The sequence below is a fragment of the Engystomops pustulosus genome, chromosome 2, assembly GCF_040894005.1.
Source record: "Engystomops pustulosus chromosome 2, aEngPut4.maternal, whole genome shotgun sequence".
NCBI lineage: Eukaryota > Metazoa > Chordata > Amphibia > Anura > Leptodactylidae > Engystomops > Engystomops pustulosus.
Window position 1 is genome coordinate 47566285 of NC_092412.1, and position 27123 is coordinate 47593407.

A 27123-nucleotide genomic window follows, 5' to 3' on the forward strand; every position below is an offset into this window, starting at 1 on the left:
TCCTCTCTGTGGTGGCGTGTTTGCCTCGGACCCGGACTTACCTATCCTGGCTCCTGGCTGCGCTCCGGGTCCCCGCGTGGACCGCACACCTCCTGCCTTCCAGGCCATGCGCTCTCACTGCTAGGGCATGTGCGTGCTGACTTCTCAGAACTTAAAGGGCCAGCGTCCTTCCCATTGGCGCTGGTCACTTCCGGGTTTCCTATGTAACCCGGTGACCCCCTTCACTCCAGGCCGGATCTTCAAGTCTTCCCACTGAAGTGAAAGCCTCCTGTGTGTATCCCAAGGTCCCGTTCCTATGTATATCCCGAGGTCCCGTTCCTGTGTGTATGCTGTGGTCCGTAACCTGTGGTCCGTGTCCGTTGGTCCATTGTCAGGCTAGTGGATGTGGATTCTCTGGACCACTGCAGACGATGACACAAGCCACTACCTGGGACCGGAGTCTAAGTGGTACCCGGTTTTCACTAGAGCCTGCTGCAAGGTGAGTTAGACAAGCTGCGGCGTGGTACCACCGTCGTTCTTCAGGCGTGACTTGTCTGCAGTGGCGGCCAAGGTCGAGGTACAGAGATGGCAGACAATCTCGAGGTCAAGGTCCAGGCACAATGTCATACTCCGATCCGGGGTCAGCAACAGGAGGTCCAAGCAGCAGGGTACGGGAACACGGCACACAGGACAGCAACACGGAGGAGCTCAGGTAACACAGGAACATGGAGGAGATCAGGAACACTGGAGACACTGGAAGGCTGGAGACACAGGAGTGCAGGGGACACAGGAACGCAGGAGACACAGGAACGCAGGTGACATAGGAACGCAGGTAAATCGCAGGAGACACTGGAACGCAGATAAATCGCAGAAGAGCTTTCTCTCAGGCTGTTAGGCACAAGGATCCGGCAAGAGTGTAAGGAAGGTGCAGGGTTTTTAAAGGGGAAGTGATCAGCCAGTGCACCAATTAGTGGTGCACTGGCCCTCTAAATTTCCTGAAGGTGCCACGCGGACGGAACTTGGCAGTGATTCTGGAACAGGGAGAGGTGAGCTGCGCTGGAACCGCGCCTGCGAGCCCCGGGGAGCGATATGGGTCGCGGGACCACCCGTGACATCCATATCCTGTGGTCCGTATCCTGTGGTCCGTGTCCGGTGGTCCATTGTCAGGCTAGTGGATGTGAATTCTCTGGACCACTGCAGACGATGACACAAGCCACTACCTGCGACCGGAGTCTAAGTGGTATGTGGTTTTCACTAGAGCCCGCCGCAAGGTGGGTTAGACAAGCTGCGACGTGGTACCACCAGGTCGTTCCTCAGGCGTGACTTGTCTGCAGTGGCGGCCAAGGTCGAGGTACAGAGACGGCAGACAATCTCGAGGTCAAGGTCCAGGCACATGGTCAGGGCAGGCGGTAGAGATGCAATGTCAGAGTCCAATCCGGGGTCAGCAACAGGAGGTCCAAGCAGATGGGTACGGGAACATGGCATACAGGACAGCAACACGGAGGAGCTCAGGTAACACAGGAACATGGAGGAGATCAGGAAGGCTGGAGACACAGGAATGCAGGGGACACAGGAACGCAGGAGACACAGGAACGCAGGAGACACAGGAACGCAGGTGACATAGGAACGCAGGTAAATCGCAGGAGACACTGGAACGCAGATAAATCGCAGAAGAGCTTTCTCTCAGGCTGTTAGGCACAACGATCCGGCAAGAGTGTAAGGAAGGTGCAGGGTTTTTAAAGGGGAAGTGATCAGCCAGTGCACCAATTAGCGTTGCACTGGCCCTTTAAATTTCCTGAAGGTGCCGCACGGACGGAACTTGGCAGTGATTCTGGAACGGGGAGAGGTGAGCTGCGCTGGAACCGCGCCTGCAAGCCCCGGGGAGCGATATGGGTCACGGGACCACCCGTGACATCCATATCCTGTGGTCCGGTGGTCCATTGTCAGGCTAGTGGATGTGGATCCTCTGGACCACTGCAGACGATGACACAAGCCACTACCTGGGACCGGAGTCTAAGTGGTACCCGGTTTTCACTAGAGCCCGCCGCAAGGCGGGTTAGACAAGCTGCGGCGTGGTACCACCAGGTCGTTCCTCAGGCGTGACTTGTCTGCAGTGGCGGCCAAGGTCGAGGTACAGAGACGGCAGACAATCTCAAGGTCAAGGTCCAGGCACAAGGTCAGGGCAGGCTGCAGAGATGCAATGTCAGAGTCCGATCCGGGGTCAGCAACAGGAGGTCCAAGCAGATGGGTACGGGAACATGGCATACAGGACAGCAACACGGAGGAGCTCAGGTAACACAGGAACATGGAGGAACATCAGGAAGGCTGGAGACACAGGAATGCAGGGGACACAGGAACGCAGGAGACACAGGAACGCAGGTGACATAGGAACGCAGGTAAATCGCAGAAGAGCTTTCTCTCAGGCTGTTAGGCACAAGGATCTGGCAAGAGTGTAAGGAAGGTGCAGGGTTTTTAAAGGGGAAGTGATCAGCCAGTGCACCAATTAGCGGTGCACTGGCCCTCTAAATTTCCTGAAGGTGCCGCGCGGACGGAACTTGGCAGTGATTCCGGAACGGGGAGAGGTGAGCTGCGCCGGCACCGCGCCTGCGAACCCCGGGGAGAGATATGGGTCGCGGGACCACCCGTGACATCCATATCCTGTGGTCCGTGTCCTTGAGGTCCGTATCCTGTGGTCCGTGTCCTGTGCCATCCCGTGCTCCAGCCCAGCAGTGTCTTCAGTCAGTACCAGCGTTGCCAGTGTTCCTCTGCGTTCCTGCCGTCATCTCAGGTTGTGACTGTTTCCTGCTATTGTTACCTTGGCTGGGCCACCGTGGGGGATGGTAAGAGACCCGTGGTGGCCCAGAGGGTCCACAGACTCTTCCCAAAGAGACTCTCAGACGGTTCGTCCCTCACGAACCGTGACACAACGCACAGCGGTGATCGCGACAGGACTGGGTAAGTAAATGTGCCTGTCACGGGTGCTCCCGCGATCCCTGTCTTGGATCACGGGTGCACCTGTGGTCCTCCCTGTGCCCCCGCTGTAGCCCCGCTGCCTTACTCACCTATCCCGGATCCTGCTCTTTCCCAGACTGCCGTGCGCGCGCATTCCTGCCTCCTAGGGCGTGCGTGCGCCGGCTGCAGAAAATTTAAAGGGCCAGCGCACCAATCAGCTGAAAACCTCCACCTTATAATCCCGCACCCCCCTCTGACAGATCTTTGTGCCTCACAGCCTGAGAGAAAGTTTCCTAGCGATTGCTCCTGCGTTCCTGTGTATTCCTGCGTTCCTGCTCCTGAGTCCTGTGTTCGTGCTCCTGAGTCCTGTGTTACCCGAGTTCCTCCGTGTTGTTGTTTTTCCTGAGGTCCTCTATGTTGCTGTGTTACCCGAGTTCCTGCGTGTTGTTGTGTGCATGTGTTCCCATTCCCATCTGCTTGGACCTCCCATTGCTGACCCCGGATTTGGACTTGACCTTGCATCTCTGTCGCCTGCCCTGACCCCGTGCCTGGACCTGACCACGAGACTCCCGCTAAGGTACCTCGACCTTGGCTGCCACCACAGGCTAGTCGCACCTGGGAACGACCTGGTGGTATCCTGCCGCAGCAAGTCCAACCTGCTTTGCGGCAGGCTCTGGTGAAAACCAGGTGCCACTTAGACTCCGGTCCTAGGTGTCGGCTAGTACCATCTCCTGCGGTGGTCCAGAGGATCCACTGATTCTGACAGTGCCCCACTATATATAGTATATGACTCGGATGAACTTATCCCCTGCAGCAGAGGTAACTCTTGGTATTCCTTTCCTGGGGCGGTCCTCATGTGAGCCAGTTTCTTTGTAGCGCTTGATGCTTTTTGCAACTGCACTTGGGGACACTTTCAACGTTTTCCCAATTTTTTGGACTAACTGACCTTCATTTCTTAAGGTAATGATGGCCAATTGTTTTTCTAGCCATAATACAATTCTAACAGTCTATTCAGTAGGACTATCAGCTGTGTATCCACATGACTTCTGCACGAAACAACTGATGGTCCCAACCCCATTTATAAGACAAGAAATCCCACTTATTAAACCTGACAGGGCACGCCTGTGATGTGAAGACCATTTCAGGTGACTACCTCTTGAAGCTCATCAAGAGAATGCCAAGAGTGTGCAAAGCAGTAATCAAAGCAAAAGGCAGTTACTTTGAAGAACCTAGAACATAAGAAATATTTTTGTCAGTAACCAGGGGTAATGGACCCACTGGACCACCGCAGACGATGGCGTAAGCCGACACCTGGGAGCGGAGTCTAAGTGGTATCTAGGTTTCACAAGAGCCCGTCGCAAAGCGAGTTTGACTTGCTGTGGCCTGGTCCTGCCACGTTGATCCACAGACACGACAGGCATAGTACAGAGTTGTATGGCAAAACCGTGGTCGGGGACAGGCAGGAGGTCGAGACAAGCAGCACAAGATCAGAGTCGGTGACATAGTGTCAGGGTAAGAGGTAGTGGATCCCCTGAACCACTGCGGACGATGACACAAGCCGACACCTGGGACCAAAGTCTAAGTGGTATCCGGTTTTCTCCAGTGTTCCCCGCAAAGCGTGTTGGACTTGCTGCGGCGTGGTACCACCAGGTCGTTCTACAGGCGCGTCTTGTCCGCGGTGCCAGCCAAGGTCGAGGTACAGAAACGGCAATCTTGTAGTCGGAGACAGGCAGGAGGTCAGGACGGGCAGCACAGGATCAGACTCGGTGACATAGCAATAGGTCATGGCAGATGGCAGAGGAGCGTAGTCAGGAACGGAACCGGGGTCACAACTGGAAATCTCAATAACAGTGCAATGCATCAGAAACAGCTTTCTCTACGGCACGAGGCACGAAGAACCAGTTTAAATCAGTTTCCTGGGAATGGCCAGCACAATTTAGTGGTGCGCTGGCCCTTTATATCCTTGAGTGTCTGCGCGGCCGGCTGCCAGAGCAGGAACTCGTACAGGTAAAGATTGAGAGAGCAGGAGGCACCCGTGACACATAGAAGTAGGTCAGGACAGGCAGCACTGGATTGAGGTCAATAACGGAACCGGGGTCACAACAAGACATCAAATTAAACACAGGGCATAGGTAATAACCTTTCTTAATGGCTATGAGGCACAAAAATCCGGAGGGGTGTGTAGGAAGAGGCTGGCTTATAAGGAATTCAGGGAATGGCCAGCATCAATCAATGGTGCGCTGGCCCTTTAAATCTTCGGGAGCCGATGCACGCACCCTAGGAGGGGACACGCGGGCCTGACCACCGGAGCAGGAACGAGTACAGGTGAGTTGGACCACTGGAGCACGGAGAATGGCACGGCCAAGCCCACAACCCCAGACATGGGTAGCGGGAGCACCCATGACAATTTTCAGTTGTTTCACACTTTTTTGTTAATTATATAATTCCATATGTGTTAATTCATAGTTTTGATGCCTCTTGTCTCTAATCTGGAAACTTGGACATCAGTATGGCTACATTCCATAGTTTTGAAGATGAACTTCAACCAGGATTATGTGCATGTGGCATCTTCAATTATAAGTGACAATCCCTCTTTTCTATATCTATGCACTATATATATATATATATATATATATATATATATATATATATATATATACTATATATATTATACTGTACTGTATACTCTAATTCTGTCCCCCTTTCAAGTTATGTTAACGCCCACCTTCATCTGTCATATTTATTATTTCTTTACAGGGAATGCAACTTTGAATGTCAAAGGACTTGAAACCACCAACAATTTCGATGCGGCAATAGAAAGCTGACCCGATCCCTCTCGTTTGCGTGCTAAAAGAGTTTTGGAAAGAAGCTACATTATTAAGCCCTATTTTTTACATCCCTTTCATAATTTCAACATATATGTCCTGATGATCATTGTCACATCCATTTGGACATAACCTTTTACCTGGCAATACCACATACAACATATTTGATATCACTTAAAAGACTTGACTTTACATCCCAGACTTGACCTTTCTTACCAGACTTGACCTTTCCTACCATCCTTTTTTTTTTTTAAATTCTATACTTGACATGACCGCAGAATCACGGTCAGGCTTAGATTTTTACCGTCGGCTGAGCTGGGCGGCCAAACGTTCGCTAGTATGCCCAGGATGACCAAATGCAGAGAGAAGGGGGGACAAGGTGTTTTCTATGGGGAAAGAGAAAAAGGACGGGGGGGGGGGGATAGGTAGGTGGGGGGAAGGGGAGGGGGGATAAAAGTGGAGGGCAGGGGAGAGGAAGGAAAAGAAAGAAAGAGAAATTAAAAAAAAGGGGAGGGACGGGGGGGGGGTTGGATCTCCAGGCAGCCAGGGCGGCCATTGGAAGGGCGTCCATGCAGGTGAGCGCACTATTCGCCGGTGGCCAGGAGGGACCTGTATGCGGTTGTTTGCCTGAACTGAGTCCAGGGAAGCCAGGTCTTGTGGAATTTTTCAAATGTGTCATGAATTGAGCATTATTTCGTTAACTTTCAAAAGCCAGAGGGACACAGGCGGAGCGACCGTTTGTCGCCACAAGAGGGGAATACATGATCTTGCTGCCATAACAAGGAAGCGAAGGAGCGAGCGCTTGTACACCTGTAGTGAGATCTTGCTATGTTGAGGAAGGAATAGAGCCGCATCGAGGGGCAGAGAGTAGTCGTCAATCTGCCTTATCGTGGATTGGACTGCGTCCCTTTCCTACCATACTTGACCTTAATTACCAGACTTGACCTTCCTTACCAGACTTGTCAGTACTAAGCAGACTTCACCTTACTTACCAGGCTTGACAATACTTACCAGACTTAAATTCACTTACCAGATTTGACATTATCTGTTGAATTTGACATGACTTTATCATCTTGGGATATCGAGAAAAAAAATCGTCGTTCGCTCACCCAATCACCCAAGTATCCTCCTGTAGACAGTCCATGTGGTGCTGCACGCTACCATATCCTTGACTATCACGATCCAAAATGCAGGGAAGAGTAGCGATATGCGGCACTCATGAGAACCACAAAGGTATCATGATTTCCACCATGATCATGTTTAAAACACGGTAGCATCAAAACGCTCATGCGGTTATTTTCATCCATGTAAATATGCACCTGCAGAGTTGAGTAAAGAATAATCTGTTTTGCACAAGTACCTTTGTGGTTCTCATGTGTACCGCATACCACTAGTCTTCCCTGACTTTATCTTCTTATCCAGACACGACATTACTTAAAAGACTTGACAATATTTAGTAGACGTTACTCACTTACCAGATTTGATGCAACTAACCGCACTTGATGTTACTTATCAAACTTGACTTCATTTACCAGATTTAATATAAATTTCTAGTTTTGACATTAGTTACCAAACTAGACATTACTTACAAGACGCAAGGTTACTTACCGGACTTGAAGTTAATTAGCAGATATCTCGGATCGCAGGCACACCTGTGCCCCCTTCTGTGGCGCTGCTCCCCCGGCCAAAACTTACCTCTCCACGATCCAGCTCCCGTCGCGGCTAGGCCGCGAGTGCGTCCCCGCTCCCTAGGGCACGCACCAGCACTCGAAAATTTAAAGGGCCTGTGCACCGCTAATTGGTGCTGGCCATTTCCGGGTTTCCATAAAGACCAGCGGCTCCCATCACTCCCCGCCGGATGTTTGAGCTTCATTGAAAAAGCTTCCTGAGAATCTTCACTGCATTCCCATTTTGACCTCTTGTTGTGACCCCGGACCTGAACCTGACTTTGCACGCCTGCCTTGAACTTCTGCCTACTTCTGACCACGAGACTGCCTGCTGAATCTGTACCACGACCTCTGCTGCCAGCATGAACTAGTCGCACTTGTGGAATGACCTAGTGGCACCCTCCCGCAGCGGCGGGCTCTGGTGAAGACCAGGTGCCACTTAGATTCCAGTCCCAGGTGTTGGCTAGTACCATCTCCCACGGTGGTCCAGAGGGTCCACTGACCCTGAACCCTGACCACTTGACGTCACTTAGCAGAATTAAAATTATTTACCAGACTTGAAATTGCTTAGCAGATTTGAGGCTACTTACGAAACTTGACATTACTTACCAGACTTGATGCTACTTAACAGACATGATCTTACTTAACAGATGACATCACTTATTAGATTTAAGGGCACATACCAGCCTTTAAGTTATTTACCAGACGCAATGTTATTTTTTAAACTTGACATTAGTGAACAACTTGACATTACCTACTAAACTTGGCTTGACAATACTTCCCAGAATAAACATTACTTACCCAATTTTACATACCGTAACTTACAGGACTTGATGTTACATATTAGACTTAATGTTACTTTTAACATTTGACATGACATTACCTACTGCATGTGACTTTATTACTTTATCATCTGACTGCCAGAACAGACCATAACATCCCGCAGTCTCTCTATTTCAGGAAGGTCTTCAAACTGTTGTTGCCTGTGAAATTGTATACTGAAGCCTTACTGTATTCCAGCAATATTTTCATCCAACCTGTGAATAAATATTGCGCCTACTGCCAATCCACTGTGTGTTGCTTTATAAAAATTAAAGGGATCCTGTTTAACAACATTAAAAACTATATTCAAAATCAGAAACCACCTCTCTTACCATGTGGAAGGTGGTGACCAACCTGTGTGATGTTATAAACTAGTACATTACGCCTGATGGATTTGGGGAGGATTATGATGAATCAGACAATGTGGATATAAAGGGTAAACAGAAAGTTAATGCAGGTACTATGGTTTATGTTTTATGACATGAAGTCTATAAATGAAAATAGAAAATAAATGTTCAACTGGCAAAGCTTTGTGCTGACTCTCACATGATCTTCTAATCTGACCCAAGTTAGAAATCTGCAAAGCAAAAGAACTAATCCCAGAAAGCTGCTGAGTAAAGTCTTCTCATGTCAGTACTGTAAATCGAGGTTACACAGAGGTCTGTGCTCTCAGCGGGTTTCTGGAAGGACTGAATGCTTTGCTGCCTCTGGGCGACCACATGTTAAGATTGTTGTACGTGGCAGAAGGGGGCAGTGCCAGCGAGTTACTGATCATCAAACTGTTCTTTCAGGGCAAAGGCAAAACAAATAGATTTATTACTGAGATGAAGTTTACCTTCTTACACATCACATAGGTAGGTGAAATTTGTTTATCACTCACATACTATTGTAAGTATGAAGAATATGAATTATTTGATATAACTTAGAGATATTATATCAGCACCTGGTCCTGAGAATCTATATACCCTCTACTGGGTACTAGACGGCACCCCCTTGCGCAACCATTCATTTGAATGTTGGTTATGACATCTCACATTTCACCACACATATGACCACTCACAGTGTCCCTGGCATTATCAGCATGTTATTTTGGATGTCAGTAGTCGGGTAATACAGATATGAATACCACTTTGCTTCATACAAACATTTGTCAGTGTAATAGAACCATATTACACATTGTCGTGACTGTATCAAAGAATTACAAAACACATTGGTCATTTGGCCCTGTGTTAAGTGATACAACAAGAGGTCAATTGGTCCATAACAGTTTTATATAATGTTAACATAAATAGTATGTTATGGAAGAATATGGTAAGTCCAGGTAAAGTTTATACGACAGCGATCTGTACTGCACCAAAAAACAATCGCGTGCGACACAATCTCGGTGCAGACACCTGTTAAATACCTGTCAAAGCCGCGCAAATCCCAAAAAAGACGTACAGTCCGACAAAAGTGCAATCCGCGAACCTTAGTAAATTTTAGTAAAGTTATTGCAATAAACCTTTATATCTCCAAGGGCAAAGTGATCTGAATATCTTCCAATAAAAGGCTAGAAAAATTGTGATTGTTCAGCTTGGAAGAAAAAGTTAAGGTAAATGTTGAACCAGAGATTGTTCTGATGCATTTGTAGTCAGGAAGAAATGGTGTCTGTTCTATAAAGAGTTTTTGCCTTCATCTAGATCAAGGCAAATATTGTCTGTCGTTGATGGACTGGTGTACATTTTAAACCTTACTAAACCTTAGGCAACTATGTTGATATCCAAAGGCCTTGCCGCAATCTTCCATGACCTCTGCCTCAAGAAGAGTATCTGAAAAACCCTCACACATATTGGGGCACATTTACTTACCCGTCCCCTTGCGATCCTCGAGGTGCGTTGTCTGATGAGGATGGACGCATGATAAGATGATGCGTCCAATTTCCTGCATGTGTCGCTTCCCCGCTCAGGTCTTCCGAAGTTCACCATCTTCTTACCGATGCATGTAAGTGCTTGGCTTGAAACACAATTTTGAATGTTAAATCCCACGCGTAGTCCGAATAAGACGGGTTGTATGACGGCCAGCCCCCCGATTTGTGTCGCATGAAAATTGCCGCACCAAAATCTGATTGCGGGCCCCAAAATCCACAAATGTGGTGCAAAACGGAAAAAGTTGGAAATGCGGTATGCGGACCCTTAGTAAATGTGCCACATTGTATGGTTGGCTGTTCCTGACAAAGCATTCAGGTTTGGCCAATGGTATCTAATATGTATGGCCAGATTTTGCATGAATAAATCATGATACATCCTGCAAATAATCTTGACTTAGTACCAGTCAATTCTCTTTTTTTAACAATGTTAAAGAAAATATGCAAGAAAATTCCAGTCCAACGTGAAAAACTCATGTGAAAATATCTATATGAACAGTTTCATGATTTCATCAGGAAGGATTTGGCCTGACCAAGTACTTAAAGGAGAACGCAATTTTAACAACTTTCCCTGATCATACTGAAGCTCGTCTTCATCCAGGGGCCCCCTGCATTTCCTATAAGAGCCTTCGTATAATGTTCTTGTGGGTAATATGAGCCATACAGCAGTGAGACAGAGGAGGGGATTAATGGAGTCGGCTTGTGAAGGTCATAGACAGCATGCCGCAAGAACCAAAGAGGTCCTCCTGTCATACTAGGAAAATGTCTGATTAGTTATAGATATATTTACCCACAATGTAAGTTCTGTTTTTTTTTAATAATTTCAAGACTTGCATCTACCCACAAATCCTTGTGCTGTCCATTATTAGGATATTGTGATCTCTTACATGCAGAAAATTTGCTTATATTATAAAAGTAGATTATATAAGCATCAAGCTATAGCAGGCGACAAGATATATATATATATGTGTGTGTGTTCCCTATTACAAAAGTAAATGAGACGGCTGAAATTCACGTGGAAAATGAATTGTGAAAGGGTCACAATGGAATATGCAAACAGACAAGGGGGAAAATGTCATTTTAGTGACAGGGATTAGGACACTGTGTCAATAGACAGATTGTGCAGGAGCATGTGCTCACTTTCAAGCCCCACAAATCTGAAATAAGCCGGAGAGGACATCAGGAAGCGGTGAGTGCAGCACTTTCCTTTTCTATACTAGAAGTTCTGCTATCTGTATATTCCTGGGCAGAGTTTGGTTTTAAAAAATCAGCTTGTCATCCCTGTTACCATAACTTGGTTATAGAATATGAGGATACAGGGTCAATACACCAATGTCAATAGAGATGCAGCTATATTGTGCTCTATCTGGTTCATATGATTCATCAAGTTTTATCACTTATCAATTTTTATAACTTTTTGCTTATATTTCCATTATATATAGTACTGTGCACAATTTTTTGAAGGCTTGGCTATGTACATTTACTCTCATTTAATGATAGGAACCCGGTAGAAAGGTTGTTTCATACATCTTGGAAAATTACCCACAAATCTTTTGTGGATGTAGGCCTACTCCTTTGGACTCCTCATGAAATCCCAGATAGACCCAATGATGTTGAGGGCTGTGTGGGGCCATATCATTGCTTCTAATTACAGTATAGTGATTCACAAGCTTATCTTAGGGTCCGACGGCTATAACCCCCATGATCACAAGAATGGGACCCCAAGCAAAATGAGGAATTGGGATCCCATTCTTACCAATGGTTGTAGTGGTAGGTTAAGCATCATCCCTGCTACTCCATTCAGTAGTATGAGAGTGTTGGAAATTGCTAGATATATTAGACACTTGGTCAAAGACAGAATTTATTAAGACTGGCGTTTTACACACCTAAATTCCCCCAACAGAGCTGTATCTGTAAATTCCCCCAACGGTGCTCCGACACCTGTATCTACTAAGAGAATCTGGCCTCTTAGTAGATCTGGCGCAAACTCTGCCGAACTGGCCTAATCTTAGGTCCTAACTGGCAGAGTTTTTTGCTGTAGTCTCCACCGGACATTCACGTCCCTGTCCGGCCTCCCTCCCTAACATATCCAAAGTGGTGTGCAGGTAGGAGAAGCCACAAAATTAGCAGAGAGGGGGAGTTTCCTGGATCTCCCACATTGAATGGGAGTGCTGAAGATAGCAATACTCCATTATGTATTTTATTGATATTTGCCTATAATATATAGCTGTAATATGTCTCGTTTGGGATCACCCCTTTCTGTATCTATTTGGGTATATGGGCATCCTATTAGCCAGATTGAAAGCCATTAAACATTTATTTTAATGGTCAATATGTAATACTAAATTTCTTTCCAGTCTCTATCATCTTGCTGGGGAAAAAAAGTCAATCAACATTTTTTTTTCATTCAATAAAGCTTTATTTAAATGATATAGAGTGAAAAGTATTACAAATACAATTGAGAACGTTTGAAAGAAAATAACATATTGATATGTTATCTATAACATATAGTAAAGTAAGTATTAAAATAGTAAGTAGTAAAGTAAAATGTCATGTATTTAACAATGCTCATTGCTTCCAGCCATAATGAGGTCCAGTATAGATACTAAATTGTTATATACATAATCAAGAGTCAAACTAACTTCTAAACATGTAGAATAATGAACAAAGGGGTAACAAATGGGCAACACTAATATAAGGAGAAAGTGACAAACAGATATGCTAGGGAAGGAACAAAAGGTAACACCAGGACAGGGGTGTTTTAGGGGTTGGTGTACAAGAGGGAGACTCAATAGCTAGAAGAGGGAGGTCCAAGTGGTCAAAGCTAAAGGATAAATTAGATATGCTCCAAGGTGACCAGATCATAGTGTAATGTGAGATTTGTAAACCCACCATACAATCTGTGGCCCTCAACTCCTCCAAGCACATAAACTAATTCAAGCCTCAACCCACTAAGCTCTAGAAGGGTTTGTTAAGGACTTCCAAAGTTTTGGAATGATCAGGCGCACAGCCAAAAAACAGTGGGGCACATTTACTTACCCGTCCCGTCGCGATCTCCGCTGTGTGTTGTCCAACGAGGATTTGGGTCTGCCACGATTCACTAATATCGTGCGTCCAATTTCCTGCATGTGTCTCTTCCCCCACTGAGGTCCGCTGGAGTTCACCTTCTTCTTCCCGGTGCATGTGAGTGCTGATCTTGCGACACAATTTGCTTTTTAAATTCCGAATCAGTCGGGTTGTCCGACGTCCACGCCCCCCCGACTTGTGTCGCATGCAAGCCGGTGCCGACGCGACACAATCCGATCGCGTGCGCCAAAAACCTTGGGCAATTCAGGACAAAACAGAAAAAAACCCGCGAAAGCCGACCAAAATGCGGTGTTCGGGCCCTTCGTAAATGTGCTCCAGTGTCTTAGGAACTCCTAACAGTCTCTTTTTTTTCACAATTCAGTCTAATGGATGATTCTTAATTGAGTCTAATGCCTTCAAAGAGAAGATGTGTTGTGTTGGTCCTAAACTAATTTCAACAATACAACTGTGTCCTGCAAAAAAAAATGTTGCGCAGTAAATCATGAGATAAAAAGGTCATGTAACGTTGCAGTCACCTGCTTTGACATCTGATTCACGTGTTACCTGAACACAATCTATTACACAATTACCTGGTTCCATGGTTTCACAATATTAATGAATTCATTATTAATGACAAGGTGACTTTTAAATTGTTCATGTGTTCAAAATATTTGCAGAAACAAAATTCATGAAGCTATATGATAAAACTGATCCCATAAATATAAATTAATATACTATATTAGGCTACTATATAATAATGCAATTCTATTGTAAAATTTGAAGGATCTGAATATAAGTGTCTGCAGGGGATGCCCTGAGTGCTCCATATGAATAAAGTGCTATTCACATGAGCTTGAACGATGCTCCTTGTGGTTCAATGGGGTCTCTTGGACAACTTCCAAAGACCCATGTTAGTGATTGTAGCACAGATTGGGTATATGCAGATCAGTTTTTTGTAATTGCTGTGGATCCCAGCATTCGATCAGATTCTCATATCCCTTTGTTTGGATAATGGATAAGTGGTAAAGCCCTTTAAGGTGGTTCTGATCCACCTTCTACAGAATTCTGTAGATTGGTATAATTTGACTTGATCTTGCAGTTTTTTAAAGTTGGATAAATAGACAGGTATCAAAAATGCACTTCCACGACCTCTATCACAGTGGGGCACATTTACTAAAGGTCCGAACAGCGTATTTTCGTCAGGTTTCCCGACTTTTTACCGTTTTGCATTGAATTGACCCGGGTTTTCCGCGCACACGATCGGATTGGGGCGCATTGGTGCCCACACAAATAGGGGTGGGGGGGTGCCGGACGTCGGACAACCTGACTGATTCGGAAAACCCATGGAATTTAAAAACGAAATTGTGTCGCAAGATCAGCACTCACATGCAGCGGGAAGAAGAAGGTGTCCTCGTCGGACAACGCACATCGGGGATCGCAACGTGTGTTGATACATGAGGGTCAGAATCAATGACATTTCTAAATCATTTTTTATCACTGTGTTTATTTTGTATATAGAATTTAATCTGCCGTTGAATATTTTATTATTTAAAGAAGGAGCACAAATGCTGCTCCATTCAGAGGACATGGGACCTCCGTTTTGGTGACTGCTATAGTTCCAGTGGTCGGACCCCTACAAAGTTTCTAGTTACCATTAGTCCAGTGGATAGGATATAATTGGAAGAGCATTCATTTATGGCAAAAATCTTTCCCTACTTTATACATCATTAACAGATAAACATAGAGGCTTTTACAGGACACGTTTTGGCATGAGCTCAACCACTGGCAACTGCTTCATACATAAACTGTCAGAGTCTCATCTGTTCTCTTGGCAACCAGGTACAACATATTTTTTTGTATCTACAGGCAGTCCCCTACTTAAGAACACCTGACTTACAGACGACCCCTAGTTACAAACGGCCCTCTGGATTTTGGTAATTTACTGTATTTTAGGCCTAGGCTACAATAAACAGCTGTAACAGTTATGAAATGTGTCTGCAACTAAGCTTTATTATTAGTCCTGGTTCTTATGACAACTCAACATTTTTAAAATCCAATAGTCATAGGGACCCAAAAAATTTTTCCGACTTACAAATTCAACGTAAGAACAATCCTGCAGAACCTATCTTGTAGTAACCTGGGGACTGCCTGTATAGGCTCTTTATAAAGAAAACCACAAGGCTTTACTGGATCTGTCAGATGTCACCAAAGGACCCCTTTAACTCATAATGGGGTCCAGAGTGGACTTACTGTGGTTTGATGGCAACTCAAATGGTTTGATGGCAACTGCAGACAGAAATGTGAATATTGGCTAAACACAAGAGCTATAATGCATTGCCAAGAACAATGTATTACCATGAACATTAACATCATAATATAAATATACTGCAGAAAGTATTGGATCTTGTTATTCACTGAATACAGAAGACTCAGTTTTCTTTACAAAATACCATTTTAAAGGAATTAGAAAGACAGTACTGTATATAGAAATATATATTACTTTAAACTTATCTTCTTTTTTCAGGATCCCATAGTATTCTACATGAAGACATAGGATCGCTCAGCAAAGAAATATGAAAAACAGTCATACCATCCAGGCTGCCATTGATCTGACAGCTGGTGCTGCAGGTCAGTCTATAGTTCCTCACTTATCTTATATCCGGTCTAAGTCTACCTCACCCCTGTTGATTTTCACTTTGAAAAATTGGAGATTAATTGAAATGGAGATAATTATTGGATTGGTGGCATACCGTATTTTTTGGACTATAAGGCGCACAAAAAATCCTTCGATTTTCTCAGAAATCAAATGTGCGCCTTATAGTCCAGTGTGCCTTATATATAAACCGTACTTACAGACAACAGCTGCCTTGTACTGTGCACAGGTCTGCCACCTGCTGGTCATTCATCCATATAATCAGGTGCGCCTTATATATGAACCTAGACATTTTAGCAGGCATTTACTGATGGTGCGCCTTATACTCCGGTGTGGAAATCCTTTTTTAGAAGGAACTCCTAACAGTTATCCATAGAGTGCAACAAGGAATCCCCACAATCAAATGTAATGTGTGGGATAATCATGCAGCTCAACTACCTCTAGAGGAAATCCACCATGAAAATCATCATGATACACCAGTGAAACTTACTCATAGATCCAGGCAAAATGACTGCAATCCTCTTATATTTGTTCTTCATGGCCACCTTTCTTCTACAATCAATTTTTTAAATTATGCCTTTGAGTTTAAGGGGCTCCCCTAGCCCCTCTGTGATTTGCCTTTACAGACTGTTACACTGTCTCAACCTCCCCCCTGATCCCTCAGCACTTGTACAGTGAGCAGTTGTGATGGGAATTACGGCTCGCCTTAGGCCCCTTCCACACTAGCGAGTGTGATGCGATGAACTCGCATCACACTCGCAACGCAAGCTGCCGGGAACGCACGGCCCGAACGCTGCACCGCGGGAGTGAACTCAGCATGTCAGTTCACTCCCGCGGTGCAGCGTTCGGGCCGTGCGTTCCCGGCAGCTTGCGTTGCAAGTGTGATGCGAGTTCATCGCATCACACTCGCTAGTGTGGAAGGGGCCTTAGTGAGCTGACTCATTAGGCTCTGCTCATTAAGAAGAGCCTGCTCTTCTGGTTCCTGAATGGTTCCCTATTAAATATATCATAGGGAGCTGCAGGCCAGTCAGTCACCCCACACCACTCTACTTTTAACCCTATGGTATCGGGTCAAAGGGGGCGTGGTGAGACGGTTAGGGGCAAGGTTAAGCGAGCCATCGGCTTACTGACAGGAGCTGGCTCTCATAGTTCACAAAAAAAAGCCGGCTCTTGGCTTGCTCACGAATGACACATCACTAGTGAGCAGGAAGTAAGTGCCCCTGGTTTATCACGCTTGATTTTGATGGTAGATTTCCTTTAAGGAAGAACTCAATGTGATATTTGTATTATATAAGAACCTACTAAGTTGGAGATATCCTCCTTGCTAACTAAGGTCTCTTTCCCATAAGGGAGTCAGTGAGAATTGTTCCATCCGCTGAAGGGATTCCCCGCCTAAAAATCTCTGATCACTGAAATGCTGCGTTCATTCCAAGTTCCGGTTGGGAGATCCCTGCAGCGCATGGAACGTTTTTTTACTGACTGTGGGCGAGAGGCCTAAATGAGGGTCAGTGTAGGAAATATTTTTTTTTATTGTGACTTTATTAACAAATTCTGCTTAGTTTGCAAAAAGCAGGCTGTAAAGCTCCAGCTTAGTAACTCAGTAACCAAGTGTTGGGAATGAGAAGCCTATTCAGTCTGTATGGTGTATTTACACACAAACCTTGCACGGCTTAGAGCTTCATGCTGGGGCTGCCTCTGCTCTCTAGGTATCTGTGCCCTATGCTTTTTAACCCCTTTCTAGCCTTTCTTCCTTCAGTCATCAGTTTTCTGTTGTTACTGTCTGCTAGCAGAAGACAGTAGTGGTGCGAAAGAGTGATGTGCAATGGCTCTTAATTCTTACAATTCAGAGTAAGCTTAGACTGGACACATCTATAGTTCAGAGCATCCAGCATCTCCATGTACCAGGAGCCATTCTGGCTGTGCTGTCTGCACCAGTTTTGTGTCGTGGCTTCAATGTGCCAACAGGACAGAAAAAATGTGCACCAAAATGGGCGTGCTAGTGCTTAGTCGAAGTTTGAGACACATTTAATAAGGTGACTCAACAGAATTGTGTCACACGCTGTATGTTAAAGGTGCACCTAAATACAGCTAATATGTAATAAAGCTCTGGTGTCGGCTTACATCATCGTCCGTGGTGGTCCAGTGGGTCCACTACCCCCTGTTGCCTGACAGTAGCCAGCTCACCCAAGCGAAGAATCCCCGAAACTACAGATCCAACCGATTCCTTGTGGGGCACAAAGTAATCAATCAATAGCTGTTGGACACCAACTTGAGTGAAAAGATATATAAATAAAGGAATTATTATTATTATTATTTACCAAATATACTCGGGTATACACGAGTCAATAAAAAAATAAACTTACATACTCACCCTCCAGCCTCCTGATGCTCGGCACGGCTCGTGGCGGCATCTACTTCTGCCTTCTCTATGATGTAATAGCCAGCAGAGACGTGTCCTTGCGATCTGCCGGCCAGGGCGCACACCATAATGTAGCGGTGTCACAGCTGATGACATCATAGTGTCCGCCGGCCTGCAGATCATGTGGAAACAGGTTGGCTATATATTAAAGGGGGCTGGCTGTATGATTAAGGGGGTTGGCTGGCTACTAAAGGGGGGTGTATACTTAAGGGTGCTGGCTGGATGTATACTTAAGGGTGCTGACTGGCTGTATACTTAAGGGGGCTGGCAGGCTGTATACTTAAGGGGGCTGGCTGTATACTGAGGGGGCTGGCTGTATACTACATGGGGCTGGATGGCTATATACTAAAGGGGGCTGGCTGGCGATATACTACAGGGGACTGGATGGCTGTGACCAATGCCTTTCCCACCCTCAGCTTATACTCGAGTCAATAGGTTTTCTCAGTTTTTGGTGGTAAAATTAGAGGTCTCGGGTTATATCCGGGTCGGCTTATACTCGCGTATACATATGGTATTATATGGAAATCAGAAATTCCGGGGATCTCTTGATGCAGATATTTTCTTCTTTTTTTTTTAATCAGATCATTTTTTTTTCGAAACAACTCTATCACATTTTCCGTTTACAACATTGAAGAGAGATCCCAACAGAAATCCCCCCCCCCCTTTCCCCACAAGTTGAATTTCTTGTGACCCAATTTCTATTGGAATCATTGTCCCCAATGTCTCATATTTAACAGTTGCACGTTCCTTAAATGACCCCTTCCTGTCCAGGCAGCTCCTTGTAGCATATTTGCAATGCAGCTGTCAGGGATTTTATGCCATGAAAACTTCACCCATGTCACAACCTCTTGCAGTATCTACTAATACTAATGTATGGCATGGGGGGAAGCTTGTAGCAATTACTGCCGCTAGGTCTTATTTTCAGGGTAGGTCTTATATTATTGAAGGACACCTGTCAGCTCAATAAAATAATCTAGCTGCACATACTAAAGTAAGCAGGTCCCTATCCCTTCCTCAGTTATCGCACTGTTAAATTTCTTACTTATCGCAACATACCGAAAAGCTGAGAAAGACTGAGCTTTGTAGCAGTCCAATCGACAGACCTATAGACCTAGCTTCAAGCGGTCCTGGTTATTCATGAGGGGGCAATATAAAGAGGTGGTGACTGCACCATCAAGCCTGGCATCTGAATACCCTGGATCGCTGGAAGCTGCCTACCGCAGTGTTCCTCAGCTTTTCGGAATGTTCCGATAAAGAAGAAGATAAGAAATTTAACAGTGCGATAACTGGGGGATGGCTAGGGAGATTCTTCCTTTAGTATGTGCAGCTTTATTGTTTTATTGAGCTGACAGGTGTCCATTCAGCTTGAAAAAAATTGTACTTATTTTCAGTGGGTGTCTTATTTTTAGGGGAAACAGGGTAGCGCTTACCATGCTAACTGTGGCCCCCACTCAGTGTATTGTTAGCCACAGATGATTATGGCATGATATTATTTTATTAAATATGCATTGTATCATTGTTTCAGGTGGCACAGCATGCGTCCTGACCGGACAGCCATTTGACACGGCCAAAGTGAAAATGCAGACGTTCCCTAATCTGTACAGAGGCCTTATAGACTGCGCAATGAAGACCTACAGACAAGTGGGGCTCAGAGGCTTCTACAAAGGGACCAGTCCAGCACTTCTTGCTAACATATCCGAAAATTCTGTGCTTTTTATGAGTTATGGGTTCTGCCAGAAAGTCGTGAGGAGGATTGTGGGCTTGGAGAAGAATGCACCCCTCAGGTATGGTCAGAGAGCAATCCAGAAATTCAATGCATAGTATGCACTGGTCTTCTTCTTCTCGTATGTCAGAAGTGTAGACTGCACAATGTCAATATTTAAAAAAAAAAAATATTATTTTGAGAATCCTTATGTCTTTATTAGTTATCACACAGGAGAAAATTCCTTCTTTCTCCAGTTACTGTATTTGATCCATCTGTCTGGATGGAAAGACAATTGCAGTAATGCTCAGCAGCGCATACGCAAAGGCTTAGCAGTGGCTATGGGGGAAGGGGTCAGGCTAATATGGATTCCGCTGAATGTATATGCCACTCAGCAGGAAGAGGTAGGATGGAGAGATGTAGCTTGCTGTGTTTCCTGTCGGATCTGATGTATACTGGTCAGGCAGAGGCTGAAAGGGTTCCTCCCCTTGCCGGTATATGCCTGTATGTTCAGTGGCGTAACTTAAATCTGATGGGCCCTGGTGCAAAGTCTGTGCCAGGCCCCTGACTATAATGTATGGTTTATAGTACTAGTCTTCTCATATGGAAAAGTGAAACCTTATGGGCCCCCTAAACCTCTTGGGCCCGGTTGCGACCGTACCCTCTGCATCCCCTCAAGTTACACCCCTGTGTATGCTCACCTGATATGCCAGGAGCTTTCCGTATCCAGATAATCATGGAGTGAAAGTGGCTTTAGAATTTTTTTCATTTAGCAAAAACGAACAGATAAACAGAAAGAGTCTTTCTCTTCATCCATGTTGGAAAAAAGGTTACACACAACTTACAACTGCTTTGGCTCAAAGGTAGTAACATGGTCAATAATGACAAGGACCCACTGTAAAATTCATGCACCATTGTGGGTACTCAATATAAGCAAATAGACAGTATTACTGGTAGCACATGTCAAATCAAGATGATAATGGTTAAGCAAAATATATATTTACAGGTATGTGTCTTACACTCTGTTCTATGCTTTCTCTTTGATGTTTTAGTGACTTGCATAATGCAACCGCAGGATCATTTGCTGCAGCTTTTGCATCCTTAGCACTTTGCCCCACAGAGTTGGTGAAGTGTCGTCTTCAGGCCATGCATGAAATGCAGCTTTCTGGAAAGATTACAGAAGGGCATAAGTGAGTTGCGATCTTTTAGAAAACCTTCTGAGATCTGCCCAAAGTAATTCATTTTCTTTAAAATAGTGTCCCTCTCTCCACAGTACTGTGTGGTCAGTGATGAAGAATATTCTGCGCACAGATGGTCCAATGGGTTTCTATCATGGACTATCCAGCACTCTACTCAGGGAGGTTCCTGGGTATTTTTTCTTCTTTGGCGGTTATGAATTAGGACGCTCTTTTTTTACAAGAACCGGAAAATCTAAAGATGAGTTAGGTATGAAAATTATTCTTAATGTAAAAAATGGAATCTTCTTTTTTCTACAAAGGTGTAGAATAGACGAAAAGTGTGTGTTGCATGTATTTTCTTTTAAATTGACTATTAAAGGGATTATTCCTAGATTAAATGTTATCCTCTGCAGGGGATATCTGAAAATACTTTTTTCGCTGTGTCTGGCGAACCCATAGACGGTGAATGGACTTGCAGGGTATATGCATAATTCACAGTTGTATTCATTCAGGGAATTGGGACCAGTGGCGTAACTACAAGAGGTAGGGCCCCAAAGTGAACTTCTGAATGGGGCCTTAAAAATACATCAACAGTGTATACACACCATATACACAGACATACAGCATATACTCATCACATATGCATATACATTTAAGCATATACACATCAAAAATACACACATACAGCAATTTCAAATGAAATACCCCATATGCTGGGGCACATGACACTGTGGGCCCCATAGCAGCTTTTATACAAGGCTGTGGTTTCCACATGCACACATGTATGCATCAGGCTTTAAGATGACCCCTTTGACTTTAGTAGAATTCCTGTAATGCCTTCTGTAGCAATATTAAAGCAGGACAATTTGACAATTACTTCCCCCAATCCAAAGGATCCAAGGCGCTGTATACCCTACGATTAACTAATGGATGGGGTTGTGCCTCTATTAAGAGGTTGTCTGGTCCCCCAGACACTTAATTAATGGTGCTCCAACCTGTGACCTCATATGGACCAGTGGTTTAGGCAGCTTCCAGTGCAAGAGCCTATACTGCTTATGGCTTATGCTTCCAGGTCTGTCTTCTCTATACTAGCGCTTACACATTATTCCAGCTCTAATCTATTTATACATATGGGAGAGAACTGCAGTTCTCCAACACAGATGCTATACAGTAGATCATCCCTTTTAAGCGCTCCTCACCTTTAAACAAACTTCCATAAATCAGTAGCCCAGCATGCTGGCATGAGGTATAACACTTTTTCTGGGCATAATATAACTTGGATAATGCATTTTCACACAGTTTTCGCTCTGTAAGCTCTAAGGCCTCATGCACACACACGTGTGCTACAGTACGTACAGGCCGGAACCCTGGTGTAGCATACAGCTGGCTGGAGAAGGGGAGGGGTGTGCACTCCTCACCCCTTCCCTCTCAATAGGGAGCCGTGCAGCTGTGACACATTTCCGGAGTAGGATAAATCTTTTTTTCCGGCCACGGTACGGTGCTCACCGTATTATGCCTTGCACAATGCACTTCTATGGCGGCTATATGCTAACAGCCATTCATACAGCTAGCATACAGCCACCCTATAAGTTCAGGTGCATGGGCCAAGTGTGATATTTTAGTTCCCCCTGAGCTGCTGGGTGGAGACCTAGCTGCTCCTACTCACTCCCCTTCCATAGAGCTTTCTATGTAATCTGACCCCTCAGTGATGTTCTCTATGTCTTGCTAGAAACTTGCTAGTAAGGAATTCAGCCGAAATTTTATCAAGAAGAGAGAGAGCACAAAGAGAGCCAACGGAATTAGAGCAGTTTTCTCTGACAAGACAAATTACAACGTTTCTTGAAGTCACTTGTACAATTGATTCTTACAAAGTTTGTTGAAACTTTTTTTTACATAAAAATTTTAAAACTAATGTTCATTTACTTGTTACATGAGACATAACCATTACCGTACCTCCCTTATTCAGCAACCAAATTATAAATGGTAATAGTCTCCTCTAACAGTGACAATAAATATGTAATATTAAAATTGTAAAAAATATGAATTAATATCTTAGAATATTAACATTTTTTAAAACCCTTCTGGATATCCCTCTAGGAATAGTGCCATTAATGATTAGCGGAGGAATCGGAGGGATGTCGTTGTGGCTTGTAGTCTTCCCAGTGGATTGTGTTAAATCCCGAATCCAAGTCCTCTCTATGACAGGGAAACAAGCAGGATTCATAGTGACATTTTTGAAGATTTTGAGAAATGAAGGTAAGTAACGCATTGTTAACATACTAAGTCCTGTTTGTAAAGAACCTTTAACTATAAAACAATACACATTAACACGCGCTTACAAATAATTATGGTAGTGCTAGGTGCTAATGTGATTGCTTGGGAAGCAAAAATTTGGAAATATATCTGGAAATATTTGAAAATACTGGGAAGCAAAAATTTGGAAATAATCCAGATGCTCGATGCCCTCATTCATAATTTTAGGAAGTACAGATTATCTAAAATTTTGGGTCCTATCTATATTGGTACTTTAAATATAAGGTGTCCAGCTTTGGTTCAGGTCACAGTGCACAGTTGACCCCATCCAAGTTTAGATCTAGCGCAGTTGGGCATATAGTAGAGATGGGCGGACATCCCTGACCAATCACAGCCATGGCTAGGGGCGTCAATTTGCTGGATTGGCTGAACGGCCTCAAATCCAGCAATATGTGAGGGTTTCACAGGATGTACCTAAACCCTGCACCCAAACTGGTATACAGTACAATGGGGAAAAAACACAAAATAAATTAAAATATACAGAGAACAACTGAACAGTGCAGGGCCCAGGTATCGGACCCTCACAATCTCAAATTTTATAGGGATAGACCATTACTTGTGAGTTGGAAACATCCCCTTTAAATAAATGTCCCTACAGTTTATAATCAGTGGTTAGTCAACTCTCCATTGTGATGTAACAGGTCTTTACATTACCTTACGTTTGCGTATTTGGCTTACGAATTGGAGTAACAGAAATTGCTATTAAATTGAGGCTGTAATATTTTTTTGAGATTACAGTTTCCCCAGTAATAAAAGATAACATAGGTGGTTAAAGGGCATAGCTTATCAAACATTGTATTACAGAGATATTCTCCCTTATTGAGAACCTCCATGAAATGCAGGTGATGTATATAGCCGATCACTGGGGGTTTGTATTAAACTCTGCGTTTTAGGAGAGCGAAACTAAATACTAAAATGGAAGGTGAGTGGAAGGTCCTCCCTTCATCTTGTGTTACTCATAGACTTAACTATATCTTCTGTTACCTTCAGCTACACATTTTTACCCAGCTGCTGCACAACTTTATCCACTGTTAATAATGGAAAGTGAAACGGAACCTGCCAAACGCAGGTGTGAACGTAGCCCAAGGCTTCAATAATAGTGACACTCAGAACATAAGGCTAGGGAAATTCTCCTACAATTCTCGGTTTTCAACTTAATTGCCTTAGGTCTTGGAAATTTATCTCCCCAAAACTTAATAAGTAGACTCTTATAGTGCACTTATGTTGGTCCTACACCCTCCTCTTCTAGATGAGCATTAGCATTAGTTAGCATCCACATTTTGTTAAAAAACATAAAAAGTTACATCTTATTTGTGTCTATCAAATATATTTCAAATTATTGTTTTACAGTTGAAAAAAATAAGTGAATAAAGATAACTTATTTTTTATCCTTAAAGGACACCTGTGATCAGGTCTGTGTCACTTGTCCTGTCACTACTACCTGTTGGAGCAGCTCACAAGGATCCCATCCCAGCCTTTATCTAGTTATTTCATACATTATTCATTGTAAAATCATCTATTTTTTATCATGTAAATGAAGCTGGTCACATGGTCAGAGGCAGTGATGTCACCCCTGTTACCCCTCCCCTCTTCTCCCCCTGCTCATGTCTGTGTGTAATGTATAGTAAAGCATTGCTAGTGTGTGTTCTGCATCTGCTGACATGCTGCATCTTCCTAATACACAGAGACATGTTCTGTTATAACATGTTCTGCTGTAACATGGCTGCCTGGAGCTGCTGTATCTCTCCTATACACACACACAGGCTGCAGAGGGCGTGGCCACCAGCAAGCACATGGAGCCATCACATCATTATACAGCCTCACACCATTACACAGGTTGTCAGTCAAGCACTGGGGGTGTGGCTGTGCCTCCCACTCATGAATAGAGTGGACAGCTTGAATATGCTAATGCTTCATTGGACATTTCACAGGTCATTTGCATACAGCTTTAGGACCTCATTGTTTAGGTTTACAGGCATGTAGAGGGACAATGAAGGGATACAGGCAATGCTCTCTAATGGCAGAATATGAAAATATATTTAGATTAGGGGGTTATTTTGCATGACGGGTTCTCTTTAAGGGGTATTCTTATCTGGGCATTGACATTTAATTGAATTCATCAACATATAGCTACATTTCTTCATCTGGATGTTATTTAAAAAATTACCTTTGTGAAGATAGTTTCCCATAAATAAATCCATGTTGTCCCTTAGAAACAAAATTGTATCCTTAGATATGACCACCACTGCTGGAGTGATTGCACAAAGAAATTAATAGTTTTTGAATATGAATTGGCTGAGAACTACAGCATATCCCGCAGCCGTCCTGTGGTAATAAATGCTGAATCCAGGTGGTCGGGCAGGACTCAATAATGCATGCCTGGCCACAGATGCCCGGATGTGGTGGTGGTCGTATCCAAGAGCAACAGTCTCGTTTCTAAGGGACAACTTGGCTGCATTTATTGAAAATTATGTTCACACAGGTACATTATATTTAATGCGCATCACTTATTTCTACGCCAGTTCTATGACCAGGAAACACATTGATCTACACAATAGATAAGTTTGCGCAGCAGGTAAAGGTTCCCGCAACAGGCGAACATTCATTTGTAAAAGTTTGCCTGCTGCAGTGAGTTCACAAGTGTGGGGCCTGTATGCCCCGTGCCGGCCTACGCCACCTGTCAGCCATGCCCCACTGGGAGAATTAGTCGAAACTGTTGTTGCTTTGCTAGCAATTGTGATTCTCTCAGGGCTTCTACACCGCTTTTCTGGCATAGAAGCCACCATAAATCTCCTCCTTATAGTTGAAAATGGCGGGTTCCGGCCAATACACATCTAACATATTTAGGGGAAGGTGAACTCCCTCCAAACAGTAGATGTCGGGTAGAAAAACAAAATTTTTTTATTTTGTAGATAAAATTTTTGCCTTGTAACAAGTTGTCTTACGATGCTGAGTTGTCTTTGGGACCCCTCAGGCACAAGATGTTGGGGAATCTCCTACCTTTTTAATAAAGTGATCACATGTTTATTTTGTAGGTATCGTGGCCTTATACTCTGGCCTGAAGCCTACACTCATCAGAGCTTTCCCAGCCAATGGAGCTCTCTTTGTAGCCTATGAATACAGCAGGAAGTTTATGATGCAACATTTTGAAGACTAGAAAATAAAAATCTCCAAGAATCTCCTATTGCCCATCCACATTCCGAGTGCCATGTACTCTCCATCATTATTGTTAAGCCAAATGTTTGTATCGAATTGTTAGATGCTATTGTATTGTATCTAAAGCCTTCAAGGATGGACTAATTTCTGCTTTATAAAGGGGCACAATACAAAGATGTTTTATAATAATAAATATAATAATAAAACATTTCAATTAATTTAATGAAAACTGAATTGTGTATGATGTTTGCATGGAGCCATCATAATACATACCGTTTTGTGCTTTACTTACCGTATTTAAGATCATAGTTCACTTCTTTATGATATATGAATATATAAAGTGGCACTTCTTTTTTTTTTTCAACTGAAAAATTTTTTATTCATTTTCATTTAGTACATTATAAAAATACATACAAACAGCTTTGCCATTTTGAAACAGTATAGATTTTCAATATCATTTACACTTGTGTAAGATCGCTCTTCTGTTT

General features: G+C 44.0%; 1 protein-coding gene across 5 annotated transcripts; it reads left to right on the forward strand.

The window, feature by feature from the left end:
* Positions 1 to 8956: 8956 nt before the first annotated feature.
* Positions 8957 to 26864, forward strand: LOC140117596 (mitochondrial ornithine transporter 1-like). Of its 5 annotated transcripts, XM_072134467.1 has the most exons (8): positions 11320 to 11337; positions 15081 to 15148; positions 15739 to 15842; positions 19812 to 20070; positions 21041 to 21178; positions 21262 to 21434; positions 23264 to 23422; positions 26515 to 26864. In XM_072134467.1, the coding sequence occupies exons 3-8, from the start codon at positions 15788 to 15790 to the stop codon at positions 26634 to 26636; spliced, it is 906 nt and encodes a 301-aa protein (XP_071990568.1). In that variant the 5' UTR covers positions 11320 to 11337; positions 15081 to 15148; positions 15739 to 15787; the 3' UTR covers positions 26637 to 26864. The 5 variants fall into 5 exon arrangements, with proteins under 5 accessions (XP_071990567.1, XP_071990570.1, XP_071990566.1 ...); XM_072134466.1 differs by lacking the exons at positions 11320 to 11337; positions 15081 to 15148 and adding an exon at positions 8957 to 9099; XM_072134469.1 differs by lacking the exons at positions 11320 to 11337; positions 15081 to 15148 and adding an exon at positions 10923 to 10945.
* The last annotated feature ends 259 nt before the right edge of the window (positions 26865 to 27123 follow it).